General features: G+C 45.6%; 1 protein-coding gene across 9 annotated transcripts in view; it reads right to left on the reverse strand.

Annotated features, from left to right (window-relative positions):
* The window catches only part of LOC145530151 (phospholipid-transporting ATPase IB), a 452,251-nt gene that overhangs the window by 184,783 nt on the left and 254,689 nt on the right, over positions 1–12,779 (reverse strand). For all 9 annotated transcript variants that reach the window (XM_081551000.1, XM_081550992.1, XM_081551002.1 and 6 more), the window contains 2 exons: positions 12,394–12,577; positions 8,370–8,480 (listed from right to left, as the gene is read on the reverse strand). In XM_081551000.1, the coding sequence (XP_081407126.1) occupies positions 8,370–8,480; positions 12,394–12,577 (295 nt within the window). The remainder of the gene's footprint in view (positions 1–8,369; positions 8,481–12,393; positions 12,578–12,779) is intronic.

Here is a 12,779-nt window from a genome sequence, read left to right on the forward strand (position 1 = left end):
ATTTCCTTCTCCAATGCATGAAAGTGAAAGTGAAGTCGCTCAGTCGTGTCCGACTCTCAGCGACCCCATGGACTGCAGCCTACCAGGCTCCTCCGTCCATGGGATTTTCCAGGCAAGAGTACTGGAGTGGGGTGCCATTGCCTTCTCCAATGAGGAGCTAACAGCTTCTAATTAATATCCCATGTTATGAAAAAGCAATTTTCAAATTGACAAGTGTCCCACAACAGATTATCAGAACAACATGCAGCTTAGTTAAGGAGCAATGATAAACTTCATCCAATGATCCCCAGATAAAAGAGACCGATATTTAATCAACATTCTTTTAATGGCATGCTTTGGAGGTACTGGAAGCATCTGATCGCACTAATCTACTTTGTTTCCCCTCGTTTGAAAGATCAGGCAAGAAAATATATACATTACTCTTGAGCTTTCTTGAAACAGTCTACTGGGTCTGCCAGGACCTTGGAAATAAGAAGGAAAGGGCACCTGTTGGAAAACCAATACAGGGGCTCAAATGAGCTGTCAGAATGCAGCAGAGATTAACTACCACTTAAGGGTACAGGCCTTGATTGGAGGGAAGATGAGTTTCTGATGTGGTGCTTATTAATAGGAACGATTTCAACTAAAAGTCAAAGCCAGAAGACTCTCAAGTACAAGCAAAAGAAAGATGAATTGTATTACCATAAGTAATTATATTTTACTTGCCTATAAAAGATATTTTAAAACTATGAGCCATGCTACCATACGACCCAGCAATCTCACTCCTGGGCATATATCCAGAAAAGTTGAAAACTCTAATTCAAAAAGATACATGTGCCCCAATGTTCATAGCAGCACCATTCACAACAGTCAAGCCACGGAAGCAAGTGAAACATTTATGGATAAAGAAGATCTGGGATATACATATATATATGTATGTGTATATACATATATGTATATATGTGTATATATATATATATATATATATAAACATGCACACACACACACACAGAATGAAATATTAGCCATAAAAAAGAATGCAATAATACCATTTGCAGCAACATGGATGGACCTAGGGATTATCATACTAGGTGAAGTCAGGAGAAAGACAAATATCACACACTATCACTTCTACGTGGAATCTTAAAAAAAAAAAAATACAAACTTATTTACAAAACATAAATAGACTTACAGATGCAAAAAAATTTATGGTTATGAAAGTGGAAAGGGGACGGATAAATTAGGAGTTTGGGATTAACAAATACATACTACTACATATAAAGTAAACAACAAGGACCTACTATATAGCACAGGGAATTACGTTCAGTATCTTGTAATAACCTATAATGGAAAAGATTTTTCTGCCATTGGAGTCACACGTCATTAATCAATACCCTCTTTTACTGTTACCGCCCCCCTCGCCGCTGCAGACTTCGTTGTCTACAGAAGGTGCCTTCTGTTGTCACTTTGTATCTTCTGGGTCTATAATCAAAGTCTCCATTTTTTAGAAAAAATTTTTAAAAATTAGTTTTTGGCTGTTTCGTGTGGCATGTGGGATCTTCACCCCCAGCTAAGGACTGAATCCATGTCCCCTGCAGTAAAAGCGCGAAGTCTTAACCACTGGACCACTAGGGTAGTCCCGAATTCTCCATTCATGATCTTGGACCTTCCACCACACCTGCTCAGCCCGGCGTCCCCCAGTGTACAGAGATGAATATGGACAGGTAGAAATCACAATGGATTTGTGCCGAGACATTATCTCAAAATTAACTGTAAAAATGAAACGAAATCTGGTTTCAAGAGTTTTAGGAAACCCAGTCTCTACTGGCAGAAGAAAGGACAGGAGCAAATGCATTTCAGGAGAGCAGATCGAACAGAGGAAAATGGCAAGAAAAACACAGTAGATGAAAAACCTAACTGGTAAAATCAACTTCCTGGGAGTGAAAAATCTATTTGAGAGTTTCACCTGAAATAGAAGTTAATTTGAGTAGGAAAGTGTGTGTGCTCATGTGCTCAGTTGTGTCCAATTCTTTGTGACCCCATGGACTGTACCTGCCAGACTCCTCTGCTCATGGCAAGAATATCCAAGTGGTTTGTCATTTCCTTCTCCAGGGGATCTTCCCAACCCAGGGATCAAACTCATGTCTCCTGTGTCTCCTGCATTGACAGGTGGATTGTTTACTACTGAGTCACCTGGGAAGCCCGTAAAGTGTGTAAAGAACACAATCAAAATTATACTTCACTCTCAAAAGACGAGATGAAACACACCGTAAAATGAATTAACTGTCTAATACTTGGAGGGGATATTTTTTCCATGTGAAAATTCCACCAGGAAAGATTTAAGGTTAGACCAGAAAGGTGTTTCCTAAAAGGCAAGACGCACAGTACAAAGTGCTAACCTTCACTTCTATCCTAAAAACAAAAACAAAACAAACAAAAAAGAAAACCAAAAAGCCTGACAGTTTCCTAGAGGCTGGCCTCTACTGAAACCCTCTCAGTTGAGTGTGTGTTTATTGGGTGCTGGTCACTCATTGTGCCTGGACGTCCCCACCGATCTGGTGGATAGAGAAGCACCCAGTACTGCCCTGTGTGGAGCTGTCTCTGGAAGCAGGAGGCCTTCAGGAAGGGAAGTGAATTGGAACCTGTGAGCTTTAATGCAGACCAGACATGATGAGCTGAACATCTTGCTGGGTTTGGGTGTTTTGTTTTTTCTTTTTTTTTTTGGCCCAAGTACCAGGTGGTGGGGAAATGTGGTCACCTGGAGTAACGCATACCGTAGAGCTCTCGAAGTCTTTTTTTGTTTTTGGACTTGCGCCTCTTTTTTTTTTTTTTTTTTTAATTCCAGGGAGGCTTAAACATTTTATGGAGTTAGAGACTCAATTTTTAAAACAGCCATGGCTGAATACTTTTTTCTTCCAGAACGCTGGATCTTTATAACGATCCTCTTAGGTAAAGCAGCTGCAAAAACATCATTAAAAAAGCATATATTGTCACCTGTAAAAAGCAGTAAGAGTCTATTTTTATAAAGTTCAAAGTGCTCGGGTATCTGGTGGGGGGATCCCTCCAGACTGCTAAGACTTCTCTGGCTTGGTGACCACTCCTCTCCCTTTCTCTTCCCCTCGCCTTCTGCTAACACACTCCCAGCTCTAAGGACCAGCAGCAACCAACAAGGCTTTGAGAGGCTGATCCTGAGCCCACGTCTAACTAGTTCTGCAGCCGCCTTCACACCAAAACATAAAATCCCAACAAAATTCACTTTTTCCCTATTGTTTACTTGTATTACTTCTCTACAGAGCTGGAATAAACAGGGCATGGGATGGGAACGGCAGGTGTGGGCTCCCCCTGGTACATGGGTCTAACCTTCCCCTCCAGCCCCTCCTCATCCTTCAGGTGTTGACTTGTTTCATCCTAGAACCTGGAGGCTGCCACCCTTCTTGGATGTGAAGCACGCCTTCTGACAGATCTCAAGCAAATTTGGAAAACTCAGCAGTGGCCACAGGACTGGAAAAGGTCAGTTTTCCAGATTTGCTGGCATATTGAGTGCAGCACTTTCACAGCATCATCTTTCAGGATTTGAAATAGCTCAACCGGAATTCCATCACCTCTACTAGCTTTGTTCGTAGTGATGCTTTCTAAGGCCCACTTGACTTCACATTCCAGGATGTCTGGCTCTAGGTGAGTGATCACACCATCGTGATTATCTGGGTTGTGAAGATCTTTTTTGTACAGTTCTTCTGTGTATTCTTGCCACCTCTTCTTAATATCTTCTGCTTCTGTTAGGTCCATACCATTTCTGTCCTTTATCGAGCCTATCTTTGCATGAAATGTTCCTTTGGTATCTCTAATTTTCTTGAAGAGATCTCTAGTCTTTCCCAATCTGTTGTTTTCCTCTATTTCTTTGCATTGATCACTGAGGAAGCTTTTCTTGTCGCTTCAGTCGTGTCCAACTCTTCGCGACCCTATGAACTGTAGACTGCCAGGCTCCTCTGTCCATGGGATTCTCCAGGCAAGAATACTGGAGTGGATTGCCGTGCCCTCCTCCAGGGGATCTTCCCAACCCAGAGATCAAATCTGTGTGTCTTACATCTACTTGCATTGGCAGGAGGGTTCTTTCCCATGACCCCAAAATGCAATAGTTTAAATCTCTATTTCTCATTCGGTGATAATATTTCCAGACCACCGGGCTAATATGCATCCCATTTCCTGGCCTGTATCCCATACCAGTTTAACAACCCCAAGAAAACATTAAAATTTCTTACATATGGTGCCAAAAATAAGTAGGCACTCTAAGTGGTATAAAAATTCCCATTTTTTTCACCTCGATATCTATGTGTCATGGTTATTCTATGTATTAGGAACCACCAACTGCTCACCATCATGATGGCCAGGATTCATGCCCAGGTTAAAACTACAGAAGTACGTTAAAGATCTCTTGCTTACCATTAGCCTGCCACACTGACAGACACATTTTCTGAAACTGCTTTTACTGTGGAACATGCCTATTCCAGAATGAAAAACAAATCCCAGCCTCCAAGAGCAACAAAGCTCCTGTCTGGTTTTCAGGCCACTCCTCTGGCCACTCTGATGGCCACCCATACCCTCCTTGCTTCTGCCCTTCCATTCCTTTTCCTGCCCTGAATGTAGACACACAAGGCACGCTCCCCTTAAACTGGCTGATAGGGGTCCAACCTGCTTGGCCAGCTTGTGAAGCCACCCCCCTCCCAAGTCAGCCCCATGACAAGGTTTCTCCTTCTGAGAAGTATGGTCCATCTGGTCACAGCCATTAAACTCAGCATCTGCTTGGTTGTAGTACAAAACTATGTGTAAAGTTTGTCTTTCAAGCCTTCAATAAGCTGATGTGCAGTTTTTTGGTTTCCCCTCAATGTGACTAAAGCAGCCAAATGCTTGTGACATTCTTCAACATTTTAGCAAAAGCTTGTGGCAAAATTCACATAAAGTTCACCATCTTAACCATTTCCAAGTGTGTAGTTCAGTGACATTAGTATATACATTCACACATGTGTGCTCAGTCATGCATATCCAACTCCTTGCGACCCCATGGACTGTAGCCCTCCAGGCTCCTCTGTCCATGGGATTCTCCAGGCCAGAACACTGGAGTAGGTCACCATTTCCTCCTCGAGGGGATCTTCCCAACCCAGGGATCGAACTCATGTCTCCTGTGTCTCCTGCATTGGCAGGCAGGTTCTTTACCATTGCGCCACCATATACCTTCACACTGTTTTGCAACCATCATCACTGTCCATCCACAGGACTCTCTGTGACATTTTTGTTTGTCCTTAGTTTCTAATGATAAAAACCCCATTTTAATTCATGGAACTGTATACATAGAAATGGTATATCTTACAGTGTATTAATTATACTTTAAAGCAGTGATGTCTGCCCATTCAAGCATTTCTAATGCAGGCAGGATGGGCTTTCTGGAACATACATCTGAGCAGTCCCAGTACCTAGCACAGAGTTTGGAGCATGGGTGCTCCAAATTGTTGGTAACGAATGAGTGAATGAATTCAACTACTCCCTTCAAACTCGTCAACGGTTCCTGTGTCTAGCACCATTATTGGTAACTCAAGTCATGTAATGAACCTTCTTGGTAGCTTCCCTGGTGGCTCAGTGGTAAAGAATCTGCCTGCAATGCAGGAGTCATGGGTTTGATCCTTGGGTTGGGAAGATCCCCTGAAGGAGAAAATGGCAACACACTCCGGTATTCTTGCCTGGAGAATCCCATGGACAGAGGAGCCTGGCGGGTTACAGTCCATGGGGTCACAAAGAGTTGGGTATGACTTTGCAACTAAACAACAACAACAAATGATTCTCCTACTAATGGCTAAGGCTAGATATGTGTGTGTACATGCATGATACCTTTGTATTGATACCACTTTTAGTTGGCAAATTATTTCAAGTTTGTATTTTTAAGTAACAGTTACATGTATCACAGGGCGTCTGAGATGAGAATGTCCTGGCTATCGCAAAGAGTTTCTTATTGAGTTACAAGAAAACCATTTAAGAAAAACACACAATATATTTAATTTATTCTCAGATAAGTAATTAACTACAAGGTAACCCTTTTAGAATGTAAAACTTTTGATTGCAAATGAACAAATCAAATTACAACCATCTTTGATCTTTCAGTTCAAAATACACTAAAACAGCACGCAAGTAGGACTTTCTTATGTTTGAATTATGCTTGAAGCACACCCACTGATGCCACGAAGGTTACGTAGCAATGGCAGACTCAGTCTGAGTCAGTCTGTCTGGGCTCAGGAAGGATTTCGTTTCCTGTTTTAGAATGAAGATCACCCAGCCATACCATGGAGAAAATTGGGCACAGAGCAGTGAAGACATTGTATTTTATATAGAATGTTTTAAAAGCCTGATTACGCAAGACTGTTTAACCCCTGCCGCTCAGCCACAATAGCCAATATTAATGCAAGGAACTTGCCTGGCATGTTCAGAGTTGAAAGTCTGCCAAACAGAATTTTTCAGACAGACTGAAATTGTACTCGTCTCAGAGTCAGCTCACTGGAAGCTTTTTTTTTTTTTAAAGGAAAAAGCCAAGATAGTAGGTGTCAGTGACTAAGAAGGGCCCCCAAGGAAGCTCTGGAAAGCTCCAGGGTTGGGGCTTCATGGGGACGGTTCTGATAAGAAGTCTAGACTATCTGTAATGTGCTGATCATGAGGAAAACCAGATTATTGAGCAAGCTTCTGAAGCCAGCAGCTCCAAGAGACGAACATGCACGTGAGATACGCTGACATGTGGGAACTTGCTGACACCAGGGCCTCAGTGCTCCTCGCTCCAGACCACAGCACCAATTATCTGTGACCCCGAGTGACACTCAGGAGTGACTCCTGTTACAGATGCAGAAAAGGCTGTGGGGAAGGGGCTGGCAAACATCTTTAAGCACCAAGAGGGAACTGTAAGAATGTGGACAGAAAGAAGACAGAAACCACAGCATCTACGATGGGTAACATCTGAAAGCTCTTACTCAGAGGGTGGAGCTGAACACGGCAGCACCACACGAGCAGACGAGGCAAGTGGGCTGCCCTTTGCCGGGTAAGAAAAACATATCCCTTCTTCTAGGTTTTCCTATGTTTCAGCCGCTTTGGCTGGACAGCCTTGTGCAGTGAACAACCTGTGCAACTTGGGGAAATTACTTGGTAGGAGTTTGGCTAGAGAAAGTGAAAGTGAAGTCGCTCAGTCGTGTCCAACTCTTAGCGACCCCATGGAGTGCAGCCTACCAGGCTCCTCCATCCATGGGATTTTCCAGGTGAGAGTACTGGAGTGGGTTGCCATTGCCTTCTCCAAATTGGCTACAGAGGGAAGGATGCAAACCTCTAGGTCTGAGCTGACTCTTCAACAGGAAGGAGCAGATGATTTGGTCAAGAAACGGTTAACCGCAGTTCCACTAGCAAACCCCGTGTCCCACGATCTGAGCTGAGCCTTTTCAGGGACCACATCAGAAACAGTGGATCTATGCCTCGGTTATTATTTCTGCCAAGAGTGGAGAAACCAGCACAAAATAACCCGCACCACACACAATGACCACTGCTTCCCTATTTCCCCAGGGTGACTGCCTGTTGCCTCTTTCCTAAACACGTCTGGAAATCTCTTAGTCATGACGGCCACACCTTTACAGTAGAGCTGCTCCGAAGGAGGAGGAACGAGGTGGCTGGTGCTCCCATCGGAGCGGAACTTGAAGTGTCTTTTCCACTCGTCCCTGGACCAGCACCTCCGCCCTGCTGGTCCCTCCAACCAGCATGTGTATTTCACTTACAACCGAATCCGCGTCTTGAAAAACAGCCTGGCGGCTCAATGCGTTCATTGAGACATTTTTAATTATGTTCCTGGCTTCCTCCCCACTCAATCCCATATCCTCCCAGCTAAAGTGGCAGCATCCACATATCTCAGAAGCAAGAACCAAAAGCTCAGGAAGTCCATGAGACATCCAGCAAGAAACCTTTCCATTCAGTGAAGAAAAACCAGACTGGGTTGCCTAGGAACATCTCAGCACCCACCACGTCAGGTGCCAACGTCTGCTGCCCAGGCTCTGGCCACTGGTGGGTGGGGGAGGGTGTGAGCGACAGCAGGAAGGACATGCAGAGGAGAGGGCCTTGCCCTGTCCATCTGTCCATCAGGGAGAGAGAGAGGGCATGCACTGTGGAGAAGGCAGCCATGGACGCCTGACTTTTGGTCCAGCGAAACTAGATCTGGAAGGTATCCCCAGGTTCAAAGAGGCTGAGTGGGTGTCCCAGGTCTCCAACGTCAGGGGAGCATCTTTTAAGTTTTCCCTGAACAAAACCCTTCCTTGAAGTCACCTAATGTCCCTCTGATAAGGACCCTCCTCCTGAAGGAAGGGGCCAGCCCCGCTCACCTCAATAATGTAGAGCACCACGTTCTTGTAGAAACAGTACAGGATGCACTTGGTTACCCGGTTGTAGCTCCAGGCGCCGTGAACCAGCAGGAGCTTCTCCAAGTAGGAAAACTGAAAAAGGAAAGAAAGAGGGTCTGGAATGTCCTTCGGAGGAGAAGACAGGCAAGGGAGTGGAGGAACCCGGATTCTGCTGGTGACCAAGAATACCACTCGCTTTAAAGGCAGAGCTTTTGGGCCAGGTGAGAAGGTCTAACATCTCCTCTTTAAGCTACAGAGTTATGATTTTCCCCAGTCACACAGCTAGACTTCAAATTGCTGTCTTGTGAAATTCTATTTACCCTAATGCTTTTAGGATATTAATTATTAAAAGGAGGTGACCAACCAGAATTGGAAGAAAAGAGCAGTGCAATAAGATGCTTCTATTCAATCACCAATTTTGTAATGACAACAGGATCAAGGGACAGGGACCATCATGTACCCGTATCCTTTTAAGAAGAGGGATGAGCATATAGACACTATTCCTATTTCCACTGTCAGCCTGCAGGTGAAAGACAATGACACTCCACACACAGAGAGACACACACTCTGCCCTCCACTTCTAGACCCATCTCCTTCCCCTTTTTCTGGCCTCCAACAAGTAATACCCCTCTTGCTGAAATGTGATGTAGTCATCCGTCCAAATAAAACATCAACACGCAGCTGATACTAAGTTGAGAGTGATGTAATGGCTTAGCTCTCGCAGTCTGAAATATTCAACAATATTCCAATAAAATACTCAAACCCTCCTTGGGGCAGGGGGTCTTTGGACACCACTCCAATCCTATCTCCTCAGCCTCCCCCTATCCTGTTTTTGCCTTCTGGGTCCTATTTCACAAAAGCCTCCAAAAGTGTGAACAAGGAGCCAGAGTGAGGGAGATGGGCTGTTTTTGAGGTTGTAGTCTGGGCATGTTCTGGCGGTATGCATTGTTAGGGGTAATCCTGCTTCACTTCATGGTTCCTGTGTACTCAATTAGCCTCTCCTGGCACTGAGTCCTCCTTGGTTGCCTTGAACTAAAACCTTACCTCCTGTTCTGAGTCGCAGGGCAGCCCACAAACTCAAATCCATCACTCTCCCACGAGAGAGGACCATCCACAGATACTAGGAGTTCTACTGTTGTCAACTTCCTATTAACTTTAGGTTACTTTTGAAATTACATTTAACCATCTACAGAAAAGAAAGACTGGCCAAAGATACAGTATTTTTTAAACAGTTTTTCGAGAGGAGACCACATAATAGCTGGTGTTAACACTAAGGACAGGAGCTCAAGCCATGTGAACCACATCTGAGTGAGTGAGTTTCTACAGATGGCCTGTCTACGTGTGGCTCCAAAAGCTGAATGAGACTCTGGAGTGGCGGGAGTGGGTACACGTGGAGAAATAAAGCTTCCCATACAGGGTCGTCAAGAATTCCAAGGGGAATGGCTAAACAAATAAAGAGGAAGTTTGTATTTGACCTGGACCCCCTGGCGTTCAACCTTCCATGAGTACAGAGAACATCTGTTGGAACCATCCAAAAGGCCCTGGCTTAGCACTACAGTGATTTCTTTTCAGAAAACAAAAAAAAACAAAAATCCTAAATCAAAATGCTGTTTTCATGAGGTTGCTCAAAAAACATTAAGGAGGCAGGGGCAGAAATGACTCTCTCCAAGGAGAACAGGCAGCGGAGGGCTGGAGACACAACATGCCACAGGCTGGGCCTGCACAGTGAGGCCCTCACGGGCCGGCCGGCAGCCTGGGGCCACCCCGCGGACACAGCACAGGCCAGCTGGGGAGAAACAGAACCTGGGCTTTGCTGATTTCATAATTTTCCCGAGGACAAGTCTTTGGGCTAACCTTTTTTTCCTTCTGCATATAACTTTCCAGGGCACGTTCTCAAGAATCCAATAAAAAACGTGCTCATCCACATTAAAATAAACAGATCAAGCACTAAGGCAGGAATTTTGACCAAAGACGTTTATCACTTTATTAACTTCAACCAAAGGAACCCAGTCAGTTGTGGCATGTCCTACCTAGTAATTATGGCAGAGGAAACATCCTGGTGAGGAGGGTATGAGGTAAGCAGAGCGCAGACCCGAAATAACGGGATCTCTGTCTGCACCTGAACAGGATGGCAGATGGGAGGGACATACAGGGATGCTTGTTGGCTAGAGTCCCCTGGTGTTCCTTCATGTTCAGTCTTTGGGGCTGTCCATCAGCTCCTCCAGCACAGGTGATGTAGGCTGGATGGACAAGAAAAGCCCCAAACAGAGTCACAAAGCCCTGCTCTCCTCTGCATATGCCCTTTCATTTTGATTTGCTTGTCATTTTGATTTGCCTTTAATTTGAAGGGACCAACTGCTCCAGATCCCACATCCCATTAGTCCGGTTTCAATAAAGCAGGTCACGGAATCTCCCTTCCCTCGACATTTGCAAGAAAAAGATGACAAATATTTGCTTGGAGCTCCTAGGAAACCTCTGAAGACCCCTGTCAGCCATATGATGCTATAACTCAAGTATTTAATAATGCTGGGGTACATAACATCTCCAGGTGCTGACAGCCTGCAGGAAGCGCGAGTCCCACAGGCCTTGGGGCAGTCGACTCTGGAAAGGAACCAGGCAGGTGCGCGGGGCTAGTTCCCCAAGGTCACATGCAGGTCTGCTGTTCTCTGACCCCAGAGGCTGGGACCAGCAGTAGGTCACGGCTTGTAAAGGAAGCCCAGTTTTCCCACCTATAAAGTCGGAATTCCTTCTCCTACCTACATGAGTCATCATCTTGAGGATTCATTTGAAATCGACAAAAGGAACAAGGTTGATTTCATGCACTTTTTGGACTTATAAGGATCCTGCTGTTCTCTGTGTTTGCAAAACCACTAGCTGGCAGGTGGGGGGTGGTGGGAATTTGAGATGGCATCTAAGCAGAGCCCCCCTCTGGGAAGTGGGGACTTGAAGATGTAGAAGGCCAGTCTGCACCCCTGGGCTTGCAGCAAGTTCTTCCACACTTAACATGCAGCTCCAGATTTCAGCTTCAAGGAGGAAAAGGCCATGATTACTTGTGCTCATGTGATAAGGTTAATGCATTCTCCCAAAGACTGAACACGGAGGAACACGAGGGGATTCAAGCCAACAAGCAGGCATTTAATCCCAGCACACTGTGATCAGAGACTGGAGGAAACAGTCTGTGTTCTCTGAGACACCTAGATTTCCCAGATGGTTAGGCAGCAAAAATGGTCTAGATGTAAATCCCAGGGGGGAAGGAGCTTGGCCGTTTCCCTTCACTTTGGGGCTGTCACTGAGGAGTAGACATTCTGTTCGGTCTCTGACTGCTGGGACAGAAGCTACTAAGTATGTCAGGAGCCTCTGCTGAATCATATGGACCAGAGAGGAATGGGCTGGATGTGTCCAAACTGCCATAAGCTTTGTGCTGCTGACCACAGTGGGGCGGGGGGCGGGAACTGCTGTCCAAGCCCGGGGTTCATGCTCCTGACATTTCACCTGACAGCAGTGGCCCTGCACCCCCAACGGCATAGCCAAGAGGGCGTGTCTGTGAATCACTGATTCCCCTGACCTTACATGCCACGTGAGAGAAAGGGTTCCAGCATCTTCTGGAAGAGGGGAGATGCCAGGAGGGGGATACAGAGAACAAGTGCTACAAGCACAGCCATCCTTGGGCACGGAGGATGCTGGAAGAGAACATACAGCAGTTGCAGGGTTTAGGGGAAGAGATTATTATCATAAAATCAGAGATCCACCTGTTGGAAATGACCTCTCACCAGGATGACAGAAAGCCTGGCCCTTCCCACAGCCAAAAAAGAAACCCAAACTGCAGGACAGGGCCTCATAACTACACAAGATGAAGCCAAGAGAGAAACTCAGCTACACCGGTAGGTTCTGCTCCACGCCGTCTCCAAAGGGGCAGCTGAAGGACTGGACTGAAGGTCAAGCGCCAGCTGGCCTTCATGACCAGCAGACTCTGTCAACTACATGTGACAGCCGGTCGACCACTCACCTGAGCGATGGCGTAATCCGAGTTGTTGGTGGCCTGCATGCCCTCGTTCCCACTGATGCCTACACCCACATGGGCCGTCTGGATCATCCCCACATCATTGGCACCATCCCCGATGGCCAGGGTGATGGCCTTCACCCGCTTCTTCACCACGTCCACTATCTCCGACTTCTGCAGAGGAGACACCCTGGAGGAGGAGAGAGACGAGTTAGGACTCGATGCGTCCTTCCAGAGGAAACAGCTGTAATCTACATTTTGCTGCATTAAAAGGGCAGTTACTGGATAATTTCCAAATCCAATACAGACGTTTTTAGGCTCATGTGCAAAGAAGCCTTCAGAAAACAGTAGCTTGCGGCTTTCAAGTATGTGCCAGCTTCACAAATGAAATA

Source organism: Giraffa tippelskirchi, chromosome 12 (genome assembly GCF_054371585.1).
Source record: "Giraffa tippelskirchi isolate mGirTip1 chromosome 12, T2T-mGirTip1v1.2.pri, whole genome shotgun sequence".
NCBI classification, from domain to species: domain Eukaryota; kingdom Metazoa; phylum Chordata; class Mammalia; order Artiodactyla; family Giraffidae; genus Giraffa; species Giraffa tippelskirchi.